The sequence below is a fragment of the Canis aureus genome, chromosome 2 (assembly GCF_053574225.1).
Source record: "Canis aureus isolate CA01 chromosome 2, VMU_Caureus_v.1.0, whole genome shotgun sequence".
Classification (NCBI taxonomy): domain Eukaryota; kingdom Metazoa; phylum Chordata; class Mammalia; order Carnivora; family Canidae; genus Canis; species Canis aureus.
In genome coordinates, this window is record NC_135612.1 from 44,966,409 (window position 1) to 44,986,982 (window position 20,574).

The 20,574-nt window shown below is 50.8% G+C and overlaps 2 protein-coding genes across 39 annotated transcripts in view; one reads left to right on the forward strand and one right to left on the reverse strand.

Moving 5' to 3' along the window:
* Window positions 1-1,022: 1,022 nt before the first annotated feature.
* Window positions 1,023-14,579, reverse strand: NR2F2 (nuclear receptor subfamily 2 group F member 2). Of its 4 annotated transcripts, none has more exons than XM_077870613.1 (3): window positions 13,824-14,579; window positions 5,333-5,860; window positions 1,023-2,491 (listed from the first exon to the last, which is right to left on the reverse strand). In XM_077870613.1, exons 1-3 carry the CDS (start codon window positions 13,864-13,866, stop codon window positions 2,217-2,219), a joined length of 846 nt encoding a protein of 281 aa, XP_077726739.1. In that variant the 5' UTR covers window positions 13,867-14,579; the 3' UTR covers window positions 1,023-2,216. The 4 variants fall into 4 exon arrangements, with proteins under 4 accessions (XP_077726739.1, XP_077726724.1, XP_077726750.1 ...); XM_077870598.1 differs by lacking the exon at window positions 13,824-14,579 and adding an exon at window positions 7,470-8,703; XM_077870624.1 differs by lacking the exon at window positions 13,824-14,579 and adding an exon at window positions 7,391-7,508.
* The window catches only part of LOC144297055 (uncharacterized), a 118,818-nt gene continuing 107,898 nt past the window's right edge, over window positions 9,655-20,574 (forward strand). For 22 of the 35 annotated variants that reach the window (XR_013364162.1, XR_013364176.1, XR_013364182.1 and 19 more), the window contains exon 1: window positions 9,655-12,953. The gene's annotated coding sequence lies outside the window, so the exon portion shown is untranslated. The other 13 variants (XR_013364165.1, XR_013364197.1, XR_013364199.1 and 10 more) reach the window with 8 other exon arrangements.

The window sequence follows — 20,574 nt, forward strand, 5'->3', positions numbered from 1 at the left end:
TACCCACCGCTTTTCAAATTAAACCACAACATAGTGAAGTGGGGGGGGGGGTGCTGGAAAGCCTCAGTAAGAACAAAATTGCAAGCTCCCACACACTGAGCTTCCTTCAAACCAGGAAAAGAGAGAGAGAGAGAAAAAAAACACCACCACCTCCAAAACAAAATTGTTACTACTTCCAAATCAGCACACCCTGTAAAGTTTCCTTCCTTCTTTCTTTCTCTTCTTTTTCTTAATTTGGCTTCTAAGGACAAAGGATCCCAAGAGCAGTACAGATTGTATCTACACAATCCGAAATGTCAAAATGTCGATGTGTTTTTATGTACATAACTCCAGTGGAAAAGGCTCCCTTGACCTGTGGTCATGCTCTCACAGAATGAACGTAAAGGGGGGAGGGGAAAGGCAGGCCAACGGCAAGTTATCATATATACACTAAAAACAGACCCTTCAGCGCTCTAAGCTATATCACTGAATTTGAAATCCTCTCAACAACCAAGCTAGATGAGAACCACAGAATATTTTTAAAAATCACACCTACTTAAGGAAAAACTCACTGCAAACAACTGCCCTCTATTTACAACGCTGTGATTAGCTTGCTAGAACTGTCTTTTGCTTAACTGTCAGAAATGTACAAAACAGTATTTTTTTCTGATCATAAAATAGATACTGATCTCAAGATTTCTAATACTTTCCACAATACCTTCCCTAAGCAGGCACTTACGTGTGACAAATATAAGGGCCTTTTTTTTTTTTCCTGGAAAATCCATTTTTAATTAAAAGGAGGATTAGGTGAATAGGGGTGGTTTACTATATCAGTATGGCACTTCCTAAACCATAGATAAACCATTAACTTTAGCTTCTCCCCTCCCCACCCCACGCACCCAAATTAAACAGGCAAATATACTAGTCCACCTTTGAACAAACTGACTCAGGGGAGTAAACAAATGGACCCCTGGCCCGGCTCAGCGAGAGCTCACAGGGGCTCTTCACGATGGAAAGACAGTGAGTGGGGACAGCCAAACAGATTTCAGATATCAAATAATATTTTAATTTCTGAATACTTTCAATTTTCCTTGGAATATAACACACAAAGACTCGACCAAACAATTCAGTTATTATAACTTTTACAGTATACAGAAATGTTGCACTTAAAAAAAAAACCTTCAGTTTTTTTTAAAACACAAACTGTAAACTCTAAGATACTGAATCAATCACGTTACCTATAAGTGCCAACAGTGTTATTTTGTCATGCTGATTTCAATGGTATTTTTTTTAAAAAGGGAAAATATCAACAATTATAATACAAAGGGTTTGCAAATATACAAACAGATAGAGGATTTTCATAACAATTCAGGAACTAAGCGGGACCCAATTCAAATTACAAAAGTTCACTTTTTATTCAAAACCTCAGCATGTGTCTTGGACACATTCCTTGGCTGCCAATAGATTCCACAGTTCATTCTCTTTCTTAAAATATTTTTAAAAAGCTAGGTTTGTTATGGTGTCTTTTGGGGGGGGGGCGGGGTAGGGGAAGTTAAGTGTTGTATGTGGTTCTTCCAGTTCTCAAATTAAGAGTGCTCAACTTCACCTAAAATTTTTGGTCACCACTTGTAAGTGCGTTTCCATCATCTTTGAGTTGTCTTTTAAAGTTTTATGTCTTCCTATGATATTTTCATGGACTCAGTTTTAATTCTTGCAGAACATATATTTTAAGGATACACAGTTTTTAAGAAGCCAAGATTATATCAAAACTTATTATAGAACCACAGAATAAACTGGTTTGGAACCAGAAAAGTACAAAAAAGAACAGCTAGAGGTACATAGACACAGGACAATTAATAATTTGGAAAAAAAAAAAAGACTTACTTTCTCCATTCTGCTAATTTTCTCCCAATCTCCTTAAATGCACTTTTAGCAATATTTTTCAAAAATTTACCAAAAAAAGAAAAAGACTAATTTCCTTTTTATACAAAAATGATAAGTAGCAAGTTGTTCTGACCGACACAGGAGTTTTTTTTTTAATGCATTCTGTAAAAGTTCATTTGACAGTCTTTTTTTTTTTTGAAATTCACAGTCCATTAAATTCTTCCCCTCTCTTCTTTTAGCAAACTTGTAACATCCTTTTATATCCTTTCTTAACAGAAGGAATTTAAGCAAACAAACCAGTCTTTTGCCTTTGCTTTCTCTCTGTTTCACTCCCCCTTATTTTGATTTATTATTTATTGAATTGCCATATACGGCCAGTTAAAACTGCTGCCGGACAGTAACATATCCCGGATGAGGGTTTCGATGGGGGTTTTACCTACCAAACGGACGAAAAACAATTGCTCTATGACTGAGGAGGAGACCGTGCGGAGGGAAGGGAGGCGAAGTAAAAGCTTTCCGAATCGTGTTGGTTGGTTGGGGTACTGGCTCCTAACGTATTCTTCCAAAGCACACTGGGACTTTTCCTGCAAGCTTTCCACATGGGCTACATCAGAGAGACCACAGGCATCTGGAAGAAAGTTTAAAAAAAAAAAAAAAAAAAAAAAAAGAAGAGGAAGAAGAAGAAGGAGGAGAAGAAGAAGAATTCAGTCATCAGATTAAGAGGTTTGAAATGGGTCACATGAGGTGTGTGTACAGTGCTCTGTCAAACTGCCCCAACCGGAGTGGGAGCAAATGCCTCTGTACTGAAAACTTGGGCGGAGGGGGGGTGCTGGGGGGGGGGTGGGGAGGAGGAGGAGAGCACGAGATGATCCTGGGCTATTTGCTTTAAAGTCAAACACAGCTCAGTGCACTGCAAGGCTTTCACTGTCCCAGTCCTCAGGCGTGGTCATCACTGGGAGGCCCAAGCAAAGTGCATTGGATGAATCTGGCTCAAGTCAGTAAACAGACAAACAGATGAAACCCAAACTGCCAGTCCTCCTCCCCCTCCTCCTCTGTAAATAATAGTTTGGCTTATAATTATATAGTGGGGGGGGGGGGAGGGAGGGCAAAAACCTGGCCCAGCCTCTAGTAATGGCGTCCACGACCCAGCCTCAGATTCTCCCCAAAGAGGGCGACTCATTTTTCTCCAGTCTTTGAAACTGATTTAAGTGGCCCTTTAAAACTGATCTTGTCAGTATAGGCTATTGAAGGGCAGCCATGCAAACTGTGATCTCTCTGTTCATTTGAGCTGTTTCTTTTCCCCTTTTTCTTCTCTCTCCCTTTCTCTTCTACCCCCCTTTATTTATTTATTTTTTTAAAAACCCAGGTCCCTCCAAGAAGAAACCCCTCCCTGTTATCTTCAGGAAAACACTTTTTCTCTTTTGGGTATGTGAAAATACAAAAAAGAAGTGCCTTTGAAATGAGAGGTTTCTCAGTGAAGGCGGTGCAGGTTGTGACCTGACCTTTTTGGGCTCCCCAGACAGGACTGGGGCTAACACATGCAGACTGTGAATCCTTAAAACAGATATTTGAAAACAGCCGCCACTACTTCCACCCCCAAGAACCAGAGCACACATGCAATTTCCTCATGTGTGTATCTAGGACTCCTCATGTAAAGAATGCATAGGTGTCTGTGGTCAGGAATTAAAAGATCTGTTTGCATAGGACTCCCTCCCTCTGCGCTGGTACACTGTGTGTCTCCCTACGAATCAGATAAGAGGGACCTTTATCTCTTTGTGAGGCGATTTGCATTCTCCACACAGGCCTCTACATTTTGCAAATAGTAATAAATTAAACTGTGACGACAGTATCAGGCATTTCTTTCCTTGAAAGACCAAGGGTAAGACTAAGAGCTAACAATGATATGGAGAAATTAACAACACCCTCACCTTCTGGGATCATGGGCTGGGTTGTAGTAGGATTGTGGGATGAGGGGTGAGGGTGGCTATGGGGTAGGGGAATATCCTGTCTGTACATTTGCATCAGGCAAATGTTCTAGTTATGACAGTTCCCCTGAGAAAAATACTCCAGATCCAAGCCTCTCTCCATACAGCTTTTCCTTGCCAGACACTGCCCTTTAATTGATTACCTAAGGACTTTCAAAGGCAGAATTTGGGGTGGCTCTGTGTGTGTGTGTGGGGGGGGGGAGATGGTTTATGTGTGAAAAGCAGCAATGCATAACAGACAGTGGGTTAAGGACTCAGAACCTGCAATCGATTGAGCTAATGACTTGGGTCCCCAGATTTCCTTCACACAATAAGGAAGAGACTGTAGATCTTTTTGTCCGCCACAAGAACTACACAGCTCTCCCAGTGTCCTGATTACAAGCTGTTTTAAAAACTGCAGTTTCTAGGTTCCAAGCCCTGCCAACATCCGACTGATTCTGATTCTGGATTGGGAACCCCTCTTCCCTCTCAGCCATGACAAAGGGATCAGCTGACAACTCAGACCAAGAATGTGGAGGGGGTGATTTCCACCCACCTGGGATAGGCTGAACTCAGCCTGGAGGCAGCCAGAAGGCTCAGGTGTGGCCCAAAGTGGGAAGTCAGACACCTTCAAAAATCATTTGGCCTCAAGAGTTAATTAATATTAGATCTATTACTCACACAGGTTAAACTACATACAAACTAATTAGGTTTCATAATGCAGTCAATGATGGTTTTATATCTCTGGCAACATTCGTATCCAGCCCAAGTTGGCATACACTTTGGGTTGTTTGAAAATTGCCTTAAGTGTTTGCCTGGGCAGAAGCAGCAAGAGGCCAGAGTCTTCAACCCCTTGCAGACAGTCTGGCTAGCTAGGATGGCCTCTTTCTTCCCCTTGCCCCTTCCTGACTGCTCTTCCTGCTCTCCTGGCAGTTTGTATTGTTTTAATAAGAATATGATTTTGAAAATTGCTGCCCTCAGGTTGGATTTGCCTGGAGCTCCAACTCCTACTGAGTTAGCAGACAAACTTTTCCCCTGCAGGGGCAAACTTTCCCCTACAGAGATGATGCCAGGATGGTTCCAGTGCCCAGAGGCATCTCCTAGAGGCTCAGCCAGGGTGACAGGGAGAGAGAGAGAGAGAGAGAGAGCAAGCCATGGGGTAGAGGAGATTGCACAGGCTCTGCTGGCCCAGAAGGCCTGGGCTAAGGGAGGGAGCAGGAACATGCATGCATCCCAGTCTGGCAGGCCCGAGAGGCTTCCCCATGGCCAATTTTGAGAGCCTGTGTGTCTGAAGCAGCCTTTCTGAAGTCCAGCCTTCCTCTCTTATCCCCAGGACAGGCGTGGTGAGGCCCAGCACCTATACACAAAGTTCCCACTCCAAGTTGCACTCAACAGTGCGGCCTTTCAAGGGGGAGGCTGGCCTCACTCTGGGGACTGCCAAGTTCTCTGGGCCCTAACCCTGAGCTAGGAGTCCTTGGGCATGACAGGACAGGGCTCCTTCCTACCTGAGGTGAACAGGACTATGGCCTTGAGACAGCTGTACTCGGCGGAGTCGACGTGCAGCGCTTTGAGCTTCTCCACTTGCTCTTGGAAGATCCGTATGTGGTCCATAAAGGCGACCACTCGGTCGGCGGACATGGGTGAGGCGTGTAGGCCTGCGGCGGCCAGGAGCGGGGCGACGTGGAGGGGCATGGAGCACTGTGCTGCATTCAGCACAAACAGCTCGCTCCAGGTGAGGCGAAGCAGGGCCACCTGGTCGGTGATCTGCAGGTCAGGGAAGAAGGGGATGTTCCGGGCCCACTCGACGGCGCTGAAGAGCATCCGCGCGGCCAGTTCGCAAATGTTCTCGATGCCCATGATGTTGTTGGGCTGCATACACTGGCTGCCGAAGCGCGACGTGGGATAGGGCTCGGCGCGCAGCAGCAGAGAAATATATCCGGACAGGTACGAGTGGCAGTTGAGAGGGTCCCCGTTGGTCAGCGCAAACTGCCCGTGGGTTGGCTGGGTGGGCGGCATCCTGCCCCTCTGCACCGCTGCGGGGAGGAAAGGAGACACCCCGCAGTTAACAACCAGCCTCGCTTTCCGGCTCCCCTGGCGGGGTCTGCCCCAGCCCGACCCCCCACCTGACCCGGGCCCCCTGGCGCTCCCGAACCGGCAGGCCTGCCCCTCTCTCAGCAGCGCGCCAGGGCCACAGACCTGGAAGTCGCCGGGAGCCCGGCAGCACTCCTCTCAAGCCGCCACCCAGGCAAGCCCTGGCGGCCAGAGCGGCACACTTGGCCTCCGAGGCCCGCTCGGGGCTGGGCCGCCGCGGACCCCGAACTGACCACTCTGCCTCGGGGTCCCGGGCCCTGCGCGCGGGATGGAGCGTTCTGGGGGGCATCTTTCTTCTTTACAGCTAAACAGCTGATATTTCTTATTGATTGGAGGAGAGGGAGCGGGAGGGGCGAGTCTGGGGGGAGGGTGAGACGCTTTTGCGAAAAGACACCAGGGTTCACCCCAGACGGCCTGCGGCACCCCGGAACGACTCCCACTCGAGCCCCGCAGCCCCGGTCCCAACCCGGCGGGGGACCCCCCCCCCCCGCCCCCACCACGGTGGGAGACCAGCGGAAAGCCGAGGTCTGGCGGCAGCCTAATCAGTGCGCTCGAAGAAAGAGAGACGGAGGGAGAGGGCGGAGAGAGAGGCCGGCCGAGGAGAGAGGAAGCCGGGGAGCAGGCGGGGAGCGGGCGGCCGGCGCCGGCGCAGCCAGGGTAGGGCCCGAGAGGGCCGGGGAAGGCTGGTGAGGCTCGGGCTCGGGCTGTTATCTGACGCTGGACCGGGAGAGTCGCTCTCGCAGAAACACAAAGAAAGCCCGGCGTTCGCTCGCCCTAGCCCGGAGCCCGCGCCCGGCGCCGAGCGCGCCATTGGCCGAGCACGGCTCGCGGCGCTCGGCGAATTTTATATCACAAAGACCCAACTCGCGCAGAGCGAAAGCAGCCGCCGAGGGCCCCTCGCCCACCCTTCCCTGCTCCCTATCGCGCTCTCCTCCTTTCAAAAGTGAAAGGAAAAAAGAAAACAGAGGTATTTTTTTTTTTTTAAAGCAGAATGTTAATCCATGGAGGGTCACATGAGCGCTGCCCGAGCAGCAGCGTTAATACGGCGAAGTGCATAAAATTGCCATTTGTAATTTGAACCTCCTGTACAAAAGTACAATCTCAGGTTGTTTTTTTTTTTTTTTTTTGAGAGGGTGGGGGCTGGGGAGAGGGGTGGGGAGGAGGGACATATGTTGAACATGCAGGAAAAACAAGGGGGAGAGAGAGAGAGAAATCGAGAGGAAAGGCAGAGAAGTAAACCAGGCTTTAAAACAACAGACAACACCCCATCCCCTCGCAGAAAGGCGAACTCGAATGAACTCGCAATCAATGCAAAGAAAATGAAACAGCCCGAAGAGAAAGTAGAGGAGGAAATCAGTCGGCCAAAGCATGCGGAATTGGGGGTCTGGGTTCCAGTGCAGAACTTGCTTCTAGTATAAAACCCCTTTCAGCTGCAATACGAAGAGAAGAGCTTGGGGCTTCTGCGTCCTTACCCAGAGCAGGCTAGCCAAACGTACCCAGGGCCCCGGGACCCCAGGCGGGGAGGGGGGTGTAGAAATGAGAGGCCGATACCTTCCCGTCTCATGCCCACTTTGAGGCACTTTTTGAGGCGGCAGTACTGGCACTGGTTGCGGTGGTGCTGGTCGATGGGACAGTTCCGGTTGGCGCGGCACGTGTAGCTCAGGTTCCTCCGCACGCTGCGCTTGAAGAAGCTCTTGCAGCCCTCGCACGTGAACTGGCCGTAGTGCTTGCCGCTCGACTTGTCCCCGCACACCACGCACTCGATGTGCTGCTGCTGCTGCTGCTTGTCGCCGCCCGGGCCGCCAGGGCCGCCCTGGCCACCGGCCGCCGTCTGGGCCGGCGTGCTGGCCGGGCCCCCTTGGCCCGGCGTCTGTGGCGTGTGCGGGGCGCCAGGCGGCGGGCCGGGCACAGGCGGAGCCTGCGAGGCCTGGCTGCCCTGCGAGCCGGGCACCTCGTCCTGGGGGTCTCGCCACGTGCTGACTACCATTGCCATATCTATGGGGGCCGCGTCCGGACTTCCTGCTCCCCTGGCTGCGGGCGGCGGCGGCTCCCGGGTCTCGGGCTCCGGCGCGCCGCCTTTTGTGTGTGCGAGGGTGCGAGAGGGCGCGGGAGGGCGCCCCGGGTGGCTCGGGGGCTGGTTGGTTGAGGTTGATTAGTTTTTCCTTTTTTGTTTCTGCTTTTGCAAAGTTTTGTCGATTGCTTGTCTGGCCCGGTGTGTTTGTTTTGTTTGTTTCCCTCGGCTCAGCTTTGTTGGTTTCGGGGGGCTTTCCGCCCGGAGGGGAGGGGAAGGGGCCAGGGGAGAGAGAGTGGGAGCAAAACGTGGAGAGAGAGGGAGGGGAGGGAGAGCTGCAAGTCGATTGTCTGGCTTCAAGACAGAAGTAGGAGGCAAAAAAAAAAAAAAAAAAAAAAATCTCTCCAAAGATCTCGCTCGCTCTCACTCTCTCCCTCCCTCTCTCGTTCACTCTCTCGCTCTCAGAGCTGGTGTGCCGAGGAGTTGGAGTAGGAGGAGGAAGAGGAGGAGGAGGAAGAGGAGGAGGAGGAGGAGGAGGAGGAGGAGGAGGAGGAGGAGGAGGAGGAGGAGGAGGAGAGGCGACTGTCCGGGGGCCAAGTCCAGGGCAGCCCACAGTCAGCCATTCAGGAAAGCCATCGAAATCAGGAGGACTGGGAGAGCGGAGGCGCCGGTCGCGGGCGCGCCCAGAGAGCCGGGCAGGCCGGGGCGGAGGCCGGCGGCCCGCGGAGTGGCCGGAGCGCTGCCCGGGTCCGGGGGAATCAGCATGAAAGTGGTCCGCGTCGGGCGCTGCGCGGCGTCGTCCTGGCGCTGGGCCGCCGCCGCCGCCTGCCACGGGCGCCCGGCGCGCGCCTCGCTCGCTCTGGCCGCCGCCGCCCGCTTTCGCCGGATGGAGGCCGCTCGCCGCTCCCTGCGGGCCGCCCGGGCCGCCGCCGCCGCCGGAGCCGCCGCCGCCGCCGCCGAAGCCGCCGGGTCGGGCCCGGAGCCGCCGCGTCTAGCGCCGCCGCCGCCGCTGAAGCCGCTGCTGCCGCTGCTGCCGCCGCCGGAGCCGCTGCTGCTGCTGCTGCCGCCGCCGCCTCACACACATAGGGAAAGAGTCAACTCGCCGGCGGCGGGGGAGAAATGATAAAAGAGAGAGAGGAGGGCAGATCACCACCTAGAAGCACATCCTTCGTGCGCAGAGGGGGGAGAAAAAGACGGAGAGAAAGAATGAAAGAAGGGAAAAAAGGCAGCACGGCACCCGGAGAAAGGAGGCAACTCGGGGAGAGGAGGAGGAGGAGGAGAAAACACACACGCGCGCACGCACACACACACCGCGGAGAGAAAAGAACAGAGAATCAAAGTGATCAAATATGCTAAAAAGGGGGGCGCGGGAGGGAATGCGATTTATAGGCGCCGGGGCTGGCAGAAGTGGCTTCTCCGCGATCAGCTCACTGAGCTCTCTATATAGTGAACTTTGACACGACTGCTGCAACTTAGCGCACGTTGCCATGGAGACGGCGCGCCTTATAAGGCAGCAGCCGGGGTTGGCCTGGCCAGGCGCGCGCGCGCCGCCCCCTCGTCGTCATTGGCCGGAGCGCGGCGGCCCCGCCATGGCGGCCGCGGGCTCAGCCCGGTCCTAGCGCGAGCGGCGTCGCGGCCGCCGCGCGGGGCGCGCGGGGGGCCCCGGGGGGCGGGGAGGGGGCGGCCGCGCCGCCGCCGCCGCCGCCGCCGCCGCCGCGCGGGGGATGGGCCCGGGCCGGCCCCGGGCGCGCGGCCCCCGAGCTCTCCAGGAGGCACCCCGCGCCGGAGGTTTCCGCCCCGGCGGGGAGAGGAGCGCGGCGCGCACACACAACGCCTCTTAAAGGCTCCGCGAGAGGCTTCGGATGGAATCGAGGGCTTCGCCTCCCGCAACTTGGCGCTGCCGTGAAATCCGTCGCTCGCGCACCACCCGGGACTCCCGGCGCATCTCTGTGCCCACCATGCCAGAGAGAGAGAAAAGTTCCCCGGTTTCTTTGAAGAGGGGTGGTGGGTGGGGGGGTGGGGGTGGGGGGGGTGGGGGAGGAAGGTGCCGCGAACCGAGCCTGGAGGCACTTTCCAAACGAAAAGATTTGGCCAAATCCGGGTGATGGTAGACCCTGCTCTTAATCAACTCTGATCACTTGCTTGGTTTTGTGGCTTTTTTCTTTTTATTTATTTTTTTTTCCCTTTTTCGAAGAAGAAGAAGAAGAAAAAAAAGAAACAAAAGCCGTTTAGCCTCTGTCTTTTCCTTGTAGGGTTAACATTTCACAGGTATGTGGCCTGACATTTTAATTGCTCACATAAAGCGTCTCGGATGCTGAGAAGCACAAGTAGACTTCATCTCATTGTCATGACGCAATTAAAATCAATTTTCCTCAACTTTATTCCCTCTCATTAGTTATAGCTAACTCTCAAGCCACGGTCCTGCCACATACCCAAGGGTGGAGAGAGGTGAATAGACCGTCCTGCCCGCTGATGGACAAGCGGAGGCAGCCTCCCAGCCTCCCCTGTGCATATACCCTCTGTACACACATGTAAGCGCACATGTATCAGATGCACATTTGTCAATGTACACAGACAAAGGCTTCAGCGACCGAGCTTCTAGGTCATGGAACAGTTGAGTACCAACTTCATTGTTCCTCAAGTTCCTTTTAAGCATCCATAAAGTCATTAAAACACAACCCGAGATTCTGCTCCAAATTGGGAATAATACCAAGTACAACTCAGGAGAACCACACACAAGCCACAGTCTATCTCAGGAGATTCAGTAAGAACAACTTCATAGCCTGTGCCATTCCGTTCAATGTGCTAAAATCATCAACAGGGGATGTGTCTCCGAATTCCAGGGCGTTTGGTCTTAAACATCAAACATCTAGAATTGACCCCACAGAATGCACTGTATTTCAACGCAGTAACCTTTCGGTTTAATCAAAGGGAAGTTAGTGAATTGTAATTATTCAACATATATGGAACAACATTTTGACACCCTCATACACATTTTTTTGCAGCAAGAAAAACTGTAAACTGGCGAGCCAGCCAGGTTTATGAACAATTAGAATATTTTACACAAAACACGCTGAGCTTTAGGAAACATGAACACATATAAAGAGTAAATTAATGACCACAGGAAAGCCTCCTTGATAGTTCAAAAAAATCGACGAGATGAGAGATTTTTTTTTTAAAAGCATGAACCAGACATGTAATTGACCTGTGCTGGTGTGCACTTTGCATTCAGTATCCTTTACACACAGGCAGAATATAAGGTAAGTACTAAGTGAAGATGTAGGCAGACAGGGGCCAGTTTTTAGGGAAGGAGAAACCCCCCTTCATTCATTCCTGGAACCTTCCTAGCCCTCACCCTTTCTCCGATAAGATAAAATCACGTATTTCACTAAAGCTGCAGGTGCTGGGATTATTTGAAAGTTGTAAAAAAAATAAAAAATCCAACTATAGTGGACCCTGAACTATCAGAAAGCTGGTGTGTAATGAGATTGCCACAGAGAGAAGGCAGGCTGAGAATTTCAGGTTGATTAGAGACACAATATAACTTTCTCTTAAGGAGGACAGAAGGATGGAAAAGAAATCATTTCAGAGAAGGGTTTTTTGTTGTTGTTGTTTTCTTCCCTTTCAACCCCTATGATTCAAGGGATTGCCTAATGCTACAAATGTCAGTAGATTAGGGGCAAACTCAGCAGAGATGTGGCGGGGCTGTGTTGAAATAGGAAATCTAATGGGCATACCCATCTCAATTTAATAGAAGATGGGAATAATTGATTGTAGGGAAATCTTAATCTCGCCTCTTGAGTGCAGACACTTCTATATAGCAAGATCACCTTTTCCAGACATGCAGTGGGAAATTTTTGACGAGGAAGAGCTTCCAAAGAGATTTTTGGTATTTGAAGTGCGGTCTGATGGCCTCTGGTTTAAAATGAAGAATTTCCCAATCTCTTACAGAACTGAAGCCTGCTAAAGCACACAACCACAGGGCTGCCATGAAGTCCGAGGTGTTTCAGTCTGTATTTTAGGATTCATTCAGTTATGGGGCTGCTATTAAAAATCCAATAAATAAATAAATAAATAGCCATATCAATTGTAGTTAATTTGACTGCACATAAGAAGAGGAAGGACTGCAGACTCAAGGGGGAAAAAAAAACCAGGGGAAAATATTTTAAAATGTCTTCTTCAGAGATGCTCATTTCCCTTGAATAAACAGCTCTAAGACTAAAAGATAAATATCAATATGTCGTTACTGTTCAAAAAAAAAAAATCCAGCCCAGTCTTTTATTGTAGATGTAAATTTATTTTAATGAGAGGAATGGCAAGCTTTAATTTGGCCGCAGAAAGTTGGAAAAACATTTGTTTTACTCTGGTGGAAAAAAAAAAAAAAAGGAAAGTAAACCCACCCAGGAATATGATTTTCTTGCAGAAAGTGGCCTGATGGCTGTAATTCTCCACAAATTAAATCACAATATGAATACAGACCCCAGCAAATGCCGAGTTTAACTCTGAACTCAGTAGAAACCAGTTCTGTCCACCAGGATTCATTGAATTCCTCCTTTCCCTCAATCTAGTCCGTGTGTGTTTTTCTCTTCCACCACACTGGAGCTCCATGAATAGGGAAAGGGGCTTCCATTGTGTCCCTCTGAACTTCCAAGTCAATGCAATTTTTAACCACTGGCTTGTGGTACTTTGAAAATCACCAGGGGCTGTCAGAGTTGGGTCCTCTGAAAAATTTACAGTGCTAAATCAGAGCATATGCTGGGAGGGAAAAAATTGCCTAAGATTGGAGCAAGTACAGTATCTGTCTGCCCCCTAGTGTAAGAGTCCTCGCTGCCTAAAATTCAACTTTAAAAGAAAAGGAGCTCTTAAAGGGAAACGACTTTGAGCTCACGTAGGCATAGGAGAATGAAACTTCTGTACATTTTAATCTGAATAATTCTTCAGGATTTAAAATTAATTGGCTCTAGCTTGGTTGGACCGGACTCGGATCTCGCCACCTCTGCGTTTCCCGAGTCACTGGCGGAGAGGTGATGATTTTTTTTTTTTTTTCCCTCTCTCTCTCTCTCCCTGAACTGGGTTTATGTGCGTCCCCCTCACCCCCTCCTCTCTTTTTCTTTCTCTGTCTCTGTCGTCTCTCTCGCTGGCTTTTTAAAAATGAGGAACCGTTCCTTGAACGTTCTGGACAGAGCACAGAATTGCTTCTTAAGTCAGCCCGACGCGGTTGCAATAGACAGCAAAAAGGTAAACGTTTGCCTGAAATCCGCACGCCAGCTCCACCACCCCGCCCGATGGTGAGTACCCTTCGCGTTGCGATTCTCCTCCTAGCTTTAGCCGAGCGCTCGCCTCCCCGAGCCGCGGCCGAGGGCGCCGGGCACAGCTTTCCTCCCTCCCTGCCTCACTGCCTGTCACTTGCACAAGGTTGCAAAATGAAGCGCAGAGGCAAATCAAACAGTAAATTCTGATACTTCGCGCAAGCCTCGCAGCTCCTTTGCTAGAAAACCGAGTCGTCTGTGGCTTGGAAAAAACACGCTTCTAGGACTGGCTTTTAGTTTGCTCTATCGAAGGAAATGAGTTTGAGGAGACAGGACGAGTAGATGGGGAGGCACCGCAGTCTTTACGCTTCGGTTTAATCATATTTTGGCAGCTTTGCAATTGTATTTTCCCCCCCTTCCCCCCTCCACCACCTCTCCTATCACACACATGTAATAAAATATGGCAATGCATTGAATTGACTGTCCCCCCCACAAACCCCTGAAACCACAGACCTAGGCATTTCATACACGTTAGCAAACCGATTTTTTGAAAAGCCCCAAGTCATCCCCAGCCCCACACAGCACAAGGAGAAAAGTGAGAAAGGAGAGAGAGAGAAAGAAAAAAAATACTGTAAGTAAACATACCAAAACCATATTTGCCTTGTTCAAGGTCCCAAACCGCTTGCATCTTCCTTCTAAACTGGAATAACTCTCCTTTAGTTTGGCGGGTGAAATAAACGCTTTGTTGGCCCCCTGAAAAGATGTGTCTTTGATAATTAAAGAGAATCTCCTCCTCGGTGTTTATCTAAGCGATTGTGCAAACTGATAAAAAGTAGGCACTAGCCTGCAGGGAAAAAGAGGGAAGGTGTAGGGAGAGATCTTCCACCTCAAGGAAGTGCTTCCCCATGTATTAGGCGTTCTCAGCCCTGGAAAACCCTGCACACTAACTTTAGAGAGACGAGGTTTCAGGGAGCTTTGTACATAGCTGCTGAGGAATGCAAGCCTCGCCTTTAAGAAAAAAAACCCCAAACCGTAGGTAGGAGATGTCTGGAGTGATCCTTGTCTCTCATCTCATTCCTTAGAAGGAAGAGTGCGTTGTTACACCTTGTTTGGGGCTGGAAAGACGAGACTTTAAAAACACCCGTCCAATTGAAAAAAATCTCCCAACTTAATGAGTTTAGTCGGAGGCTGGAGCAAACGGCTCAGCCTCAGCAGAAAACCGCCAACAACTATGGGCGATATTGCAAAGCAAGACGACCCGAGGCACAGCCAAATTCCACTGTTTGGGGTCGAGAGGGATGGAGGCTAATCCTAAAGCAAGTTGGAAAAAAACAGAGGTGGGAGAGGAGGGGGAAAAAGCAGCAGCCTAGCAGACTGGCAGACAGGCTCCCCTCACCCTGGATCAAAGATAGAACTTGAAACAGGAAGGCAACATTTTTCTTAGGAATCCGTTGGAATCCTCATTTTTCTACTTTTAACTCGTGTCCCCCCAAGTGATTTTTTCCCCTTTCCCCTGCAGATCTGTGTCCCCCCCTTTCCAGTCCCCATTCTAGAACTTTCCTGAGGAGGAAACCTATTTCTTTTGGGGGGAGGGGTTCCCAATTTCAAGTCTTCAATAATGAATGCTTAATTAACCCCCTCCCTTCACCCACCCTCCCACATGAAAAAAGGAAGCAGGAATACAGTAACTAGAGAAAATTGAGAATAAACTATGTTGCCTCTTGCAGTTTTAATACAGTTTTAACTAATGGATTTTTTTGTTTTGTTTTAAGAGAAGAATAATGGGGAAACACGGATCTTTTATTTTAGGAAACTGTTATGGTAAGATGTATGTCAGACTTGACAAATGGAACTAACGCTCTTCGGCTGCTTCTTGTCCTTGTCTTAAACAGGAATTAAGTTAAACACAGTGCTGAATGTTAATTACATGTTTACTGGCTAATGAAAATTACAAATGGTTTTGCCACCTCAAACAATGATGAAAACTCTGAAGACACTGTAATTATATACTTTGAGGGAAATAACTCAGAATATTGATCATAAGAAGTGTAAATCTTTTTTTAACTATTCATTAATACCATAAATATGGGCTACAGAAGTTTTTCCTTGTGGTTTGTCTCATCATTTATATCGAGTGGATGGATGGTGAGGCTTCTCTGGGGAGGTGGTGAACTCATTCTCTTGTAGAAGGAGGCCACTTGTGTAACTCAGGGGTGCCCCCCTCCCTTCCGCCCCCGCCCCCTTTAACCCCAGCAGAAGGTCGGGGGATAGTTCAACAGGGGGGCCGGGCTCAGGGCAGGTGAAGGTGATCGCTCCCCAGCCTCTCCCCTCCCCTGCCCTCCTCTCTCCTCTTCTCCCTTCCCTGCCAGGTCTGATCAATGTCCGCCTTCCCCAGCCTGGGCGCCCGTCAGATAACCTGGCACTCGGGTTCCTTATGGAGGACAACTCACCGCAACCCAGCCACGCTGCCCTGACAACTTAAGTTCCTTCCTTCTGAGGTGGCTAGGGCAGTCCTTTGCAGGCGAAGACGACAGCGAAGGGAAAAAACCCATCGAGGTGGAGGGGGTTATTGGGTAAGGTGGCCGGGTGGGGGAACCAGAACTAGTTTCCCTGGGTTGGGAGTAGAGAAGTGTTTTTTTTGTTGTTGTTGTTGTTGTTTTGTTTTAACTTTGGCCTGAGTTGTAACTCTGCATTCTGTAGCGTGGTAGCCACTCCGATCTTGGGGGTCAAAGGTGAGGGCTGCACTAACCCTAAAAGGCTTGTCTGGCCAGGCCAGAAGGCCCAGCGTGCAGAGAGGTGGGGGTGTTGTCAGCCAGGCTGCCCGAGGCTTCGGAGGGGGTGTCTATGAAACCCAGACGCGAGGGGCACAGCACCGAGAGCTGGGTTTTAAGTGCAATATTGAGGATTTTTAAAAAGTGCCCTAGGCTTGTGGGATTGGACTCCTCTTTTTCCCTGAGAATTCCCAAGGCGCTGGTCTTTGTCTTACAAGGAATGGAGTTTCTGAATGGTGTGAAAGGGACAGAGAGGGTCGCTTCAAATCGATTTTACTTGTCCTTTCTGTCTTTTCGGATCAACGCCCTTCAATGGGCACAGAGGTGCTCTTTCAACCAAAAACTTGTGCTACATTTTCTGCCTGTATTGGTGCTAAATACAATAAGCACTGGGCAGATTTTTTTTTCTTTGCTCTCCAAAGCAAGAAAGCACCCTAATTAAATTGTTTTATATGGACAGTCAAGACGGACCAATTAAGTATGCATTAGTATAAAGATATAGTCTGCAGATAAGGCAGTTTAGAAAATCAGGAATAGGACAAAGGAGAGGGCGCTAGCCTCGGGGAGGGGTGCGTGGACCCAACAAGGTCGCTCACCTTCCTCCCCGGGCCCAGACGCCCTGGCCCCAGGTGAGAGGGGAGCAGGCCCGCTAACAGGTGGGCAACGGCGTTGGCGTCGCTCAGGCCCCAGCCCCCGGGCCGAAGAGCGGTGGAACCCAAGGGGTTAGCAGCCCTCCCATCTCCCCGCTCGCTCGCTCGGACAATGTAGTCGTCCGAGGTGGCGGGTCCCGCAGGAGAGGCGAGAGCGTGGCGCGTTCCGGGTCGGGCCCACCTCCTGGTGTGCAGGTCCAGGGCGCGGTCTTGCAGTGACGGTGTGCGCCCAGGGAAGACCGGGAGGGCCCGGGGACGAGGACACCGCCACTGCGGCGGCCGCAGCCCCCTGCCACCCAGGATCAGGGTAGGAGGCCCCCTTCCAACACATCCAAGCTCAACGCCTTTTCGCTTCAAAGGAAACGGGAGCTTCTCTGCGAGGAAAGTAAAGTTCCCACCCGACGCCGTCCAGCCCGAGGGGCGTCGAGGACCAGCCCCAGAAATGGGGGAATGACCGAGGGTCGGAGAAAAGGTAGCGAGAGTGGCTCCTCGATGGGCGAATGGAGCTGCGGGCCTCCCCATCCTCTCTCCGCCCTCTGAGGTGTGGGCGGGCCGAGCGCACCTCGCCCCGAAGGCGACGACCCCCGGAGCAGGGGCCTGGGCCTCCCCGCGTCGCGGCGCAGGGCTGTGATAGGTGGTCCCCGGGCCGCGGGGGCGCGAGCGCAGCGCGCTGCGGCGGGAAGGGCGCGCGGGGCGCACGGGGCGCCCTGGGTCGGGGGCGGAGGGGGGTGGGAAAGAGCGGAGGCGAGAATTAGAGCCTGGGGAGGTGGCTGAATGTCAAAAGTAAAAAGGTTGAAAAGCCAATTTTCCCAGCGCGCTTTCGCCCCCTTTTGCTGGTTGCCGAGGCCGTAAATCAGCGGCCGGCGGCGAGGGCGGGAGGAGCCCCCTCGGCGGGCTCTGCGCGGCCCCGCCCGGACCGTGCGCACCTCCCGGTGGTCCCCGAATCGATCCGAAGCCTAGCTGAGGATGTCACCGCACTAAATATTTACTGATCACACACAAGTAGCCGGGGCTCGAATGATTTTCCTCTGTGAGGAGAGCGCAGAGAGAAGGGTAAATCATTTTATTAGTGTGGATAAAGCCCAGAGCACACTCCGGGCTGGAGTGTTTTAAGATGTGTCTTCAACGGGATGAAAAGAGTTAGGGAAATCGATACGGAGTGATTAGAAGCCCCCGGGGTGGCGGAGGGGGCCCAGGCTTTCAGGGATTTGGCGAGGCTGAGAAGGGGGAGCAGCCCCCGAGGGGCGGGGGGCGGCCGGACCACCGCCAGGGAGCTCCCGGGCGCAGGCCTCCGTCCCTCTCTGCTCGACGGGAGACGCGAGGGCGCGGCAATCCGCCGCGGCCGGGCTTCCACGGGCCACCGCCGCGGAAAGGTTGCGCGGGCCGCCCCAGGGCCGGAGCTTGAGAGCCACGTTGCGAGTGGCAGTGGTCAGGTGGCCACTGGAGCGGAGGGCAGGCCCGGCGCGGGGACGCTGGCGGGTTCCCCCACGGCGCGGTCTCCGCAGGCGATCTCCTGGAATGAAGGTGTGACCCAGACGGGTTGCATTTTTCCGCCCCAGCCGCGACCCGCAGCATCCTCGAACTTTCTCCTTGATATAGCTCTGTCCCCTTGCTCTTTTGATGTTCCGAGAGAGGACGCAGCGGCCCAGCCCCGCTGGCTGCCTGTCCCTCCCACCCACCCAGTGTCTAGGGCGGCCGCCGGGTGGCGGAACCCGCTGCGGACCACAGGGCTGGTGGATTCCAGGTTCGGGGCTCCTGGGCAGGTGTGAGGAAGTCTGAGGCTGACGAGGACGAGGGCAGGGGCAGGGTGACGTCCACCGGCGAAGCCCCCAGGGCGGGAAATTCCCTTCTGGGGGGTATGGAGCCACACTCCAGCCCCGGAAACCGGTCTGTGGCCCCAGGGCTGGGTGCAGGAGCCCCAAGTGGCACAGGGGCGAAGGCTCGCAGGGTTCGCCGAAGTCAGCAAGGCTTTGGGGCGGCTGGTGGAGGGGGCGCAGTTTGCTGGGAGGGAGAGGAAACCTTGTTCCCAAACTCAAGCAGCAAAGTCCTGGCGTGAAAATGGCTTTTCACTTCTAGAAGCAGGAGCCTCGCTGGCTCCTGTGAGCAGACCTCGAGGTTCGACACAGCTGCAAATAATCAAGAGGACACTAATTTTGGGGGGAAAAGGAGAGGCGGAAGGTGACGAAAGGGGAGAATTTCTTTGGTTTCTTCTTCCTTTTCCAGCACCTGACCTTCTCTTAAAAATCTGCTCTTTCTGAAGAAGCTGAGGAATTTATTTATTTATTCATTCATTCATTCATTCATTCCTCCTCCTCCACCCCCCCCCCCCCCCCCCCGCCCATGCACGATTTTCTTGACAGCTTGAGGAATTCAGTTGAGGTTGCCCTGCTTGGCCCCCAGGGCACCAGGAAATATAACTTCAGATCCAATGAACAGTTTTCCAGAAGGGTTACTTTTTATTATTATTATTTTTTTAAGATGAATCCTAATGGATTGGAGCGATGTGTTCAGGTGTGAGGCGACTGGTGCCTCGAATTCCTTCCTTGGTAATCCTCTAATTCCTGTGTTGGCAGCTCTGGCGTCTCACTGACCTGGAGGCTGTCAGGAGTCCGGTCTCCATTAGCCCTTCTTGGTCTTGGCCAGAGCGAAGGTTAACTAGGGGCGGTAGCAAAGAAGGAAGAAAGAAAGGGGAAGGAAGGAAGGAAGAAGAGAGGAAGGAAGGAAGGCAGGGAGGAAGGAAAGGAGGGGGGATGGAGGGAGGGAATATTCTAGTCTCAGGGATTTAGAGCTTGCCGTCCTTCACTGGTCTCCCCCACCCCCATCCTTCTTAGGAAAGCAGGTTTCCATTCAGAGAGACAACAGTCTCATCCATCAAGAAAGCTCACTCCATGGAGGTGGACTTTAGGGAATAAGAAAACATAATGTAGTGAAATATTTTCTTCCATTTAACTGACCACCCAGTTCACTTAAAAAAATTCTAACATGTCTACAACAGTAGATTATTGTGGGAGGGGGTTTTAAAAGCTAAAAAAATCCACTAAATATTTTACCTTCTCTCATTTAAGTAAAAGCTAATTTAGAATCTTGCCAGTAGCCAAATTATAGCCATAAAATCTGGATGAGATTAGGAAAATATTCATTCTGCTGGCTTTAAACCTGGTGGCATTTTAATGGGTAGTTATATAATAGTTATGTGCATGAAGGTGTATGCGCATGGGTGTGTATATATTCTTATGGTGTTAGAAGTTCCATGATGGATTAAAGGTTCATATACTCAAGCACTAGATAGAGGCTGTCACTCATGTGTACATGCCAGGGGTCTGGCAGAAAGCAGCGCAAAAAAAGAGTTTTGAATGAGCTCCTTGGAATCACTATTGTTGAAATACAAGCTGAAGCAAGTTAGTAATGGTAAAGCTATTGTGCCTTGCAGAATCATAAAAAGACACTTCAAAGTAAAAACGTCAATTTTCATTTTGGTAGCTTTGGCAGGGCATTTAAACAAAAGGTGAGCATCTTTTGCCTAATATATATTTAAGATTCGACAACATGATCCTCTATGTTACTTTTCAATGAATTAAAGAAATAAAAAAGAGTAGGTTCTAGATACAGATAGGTTTGCTGCCCCTGTAACCAAGTCTCATGTGGGCTATACGTGCTTTTAATGTTACAGTGCAAGGAGATTCCTGATGAGAAAGTTCTAAAGACATCTAAAGCCATGGGGACATTGGTTCTTATTTAGAAGTGGACAGAGTGAGGAAAGATCATCTAATTCTACATTTCCTCCCCCTTTTCGCAAGAGTCTGATAATGAAATCTTTAAAATGACAGTTCATTTTTGGTATGTCAAAAAAAGCATTAATCAAATGGTATCAAGTGCCAGTCACTTAAATGTGAAAGTGTTAGTAAGGCAGGTATCCAGATAAATTAATATTGTTGATTAGCTGCATCAGTGTACTTAAATAAAATACAAACAGAA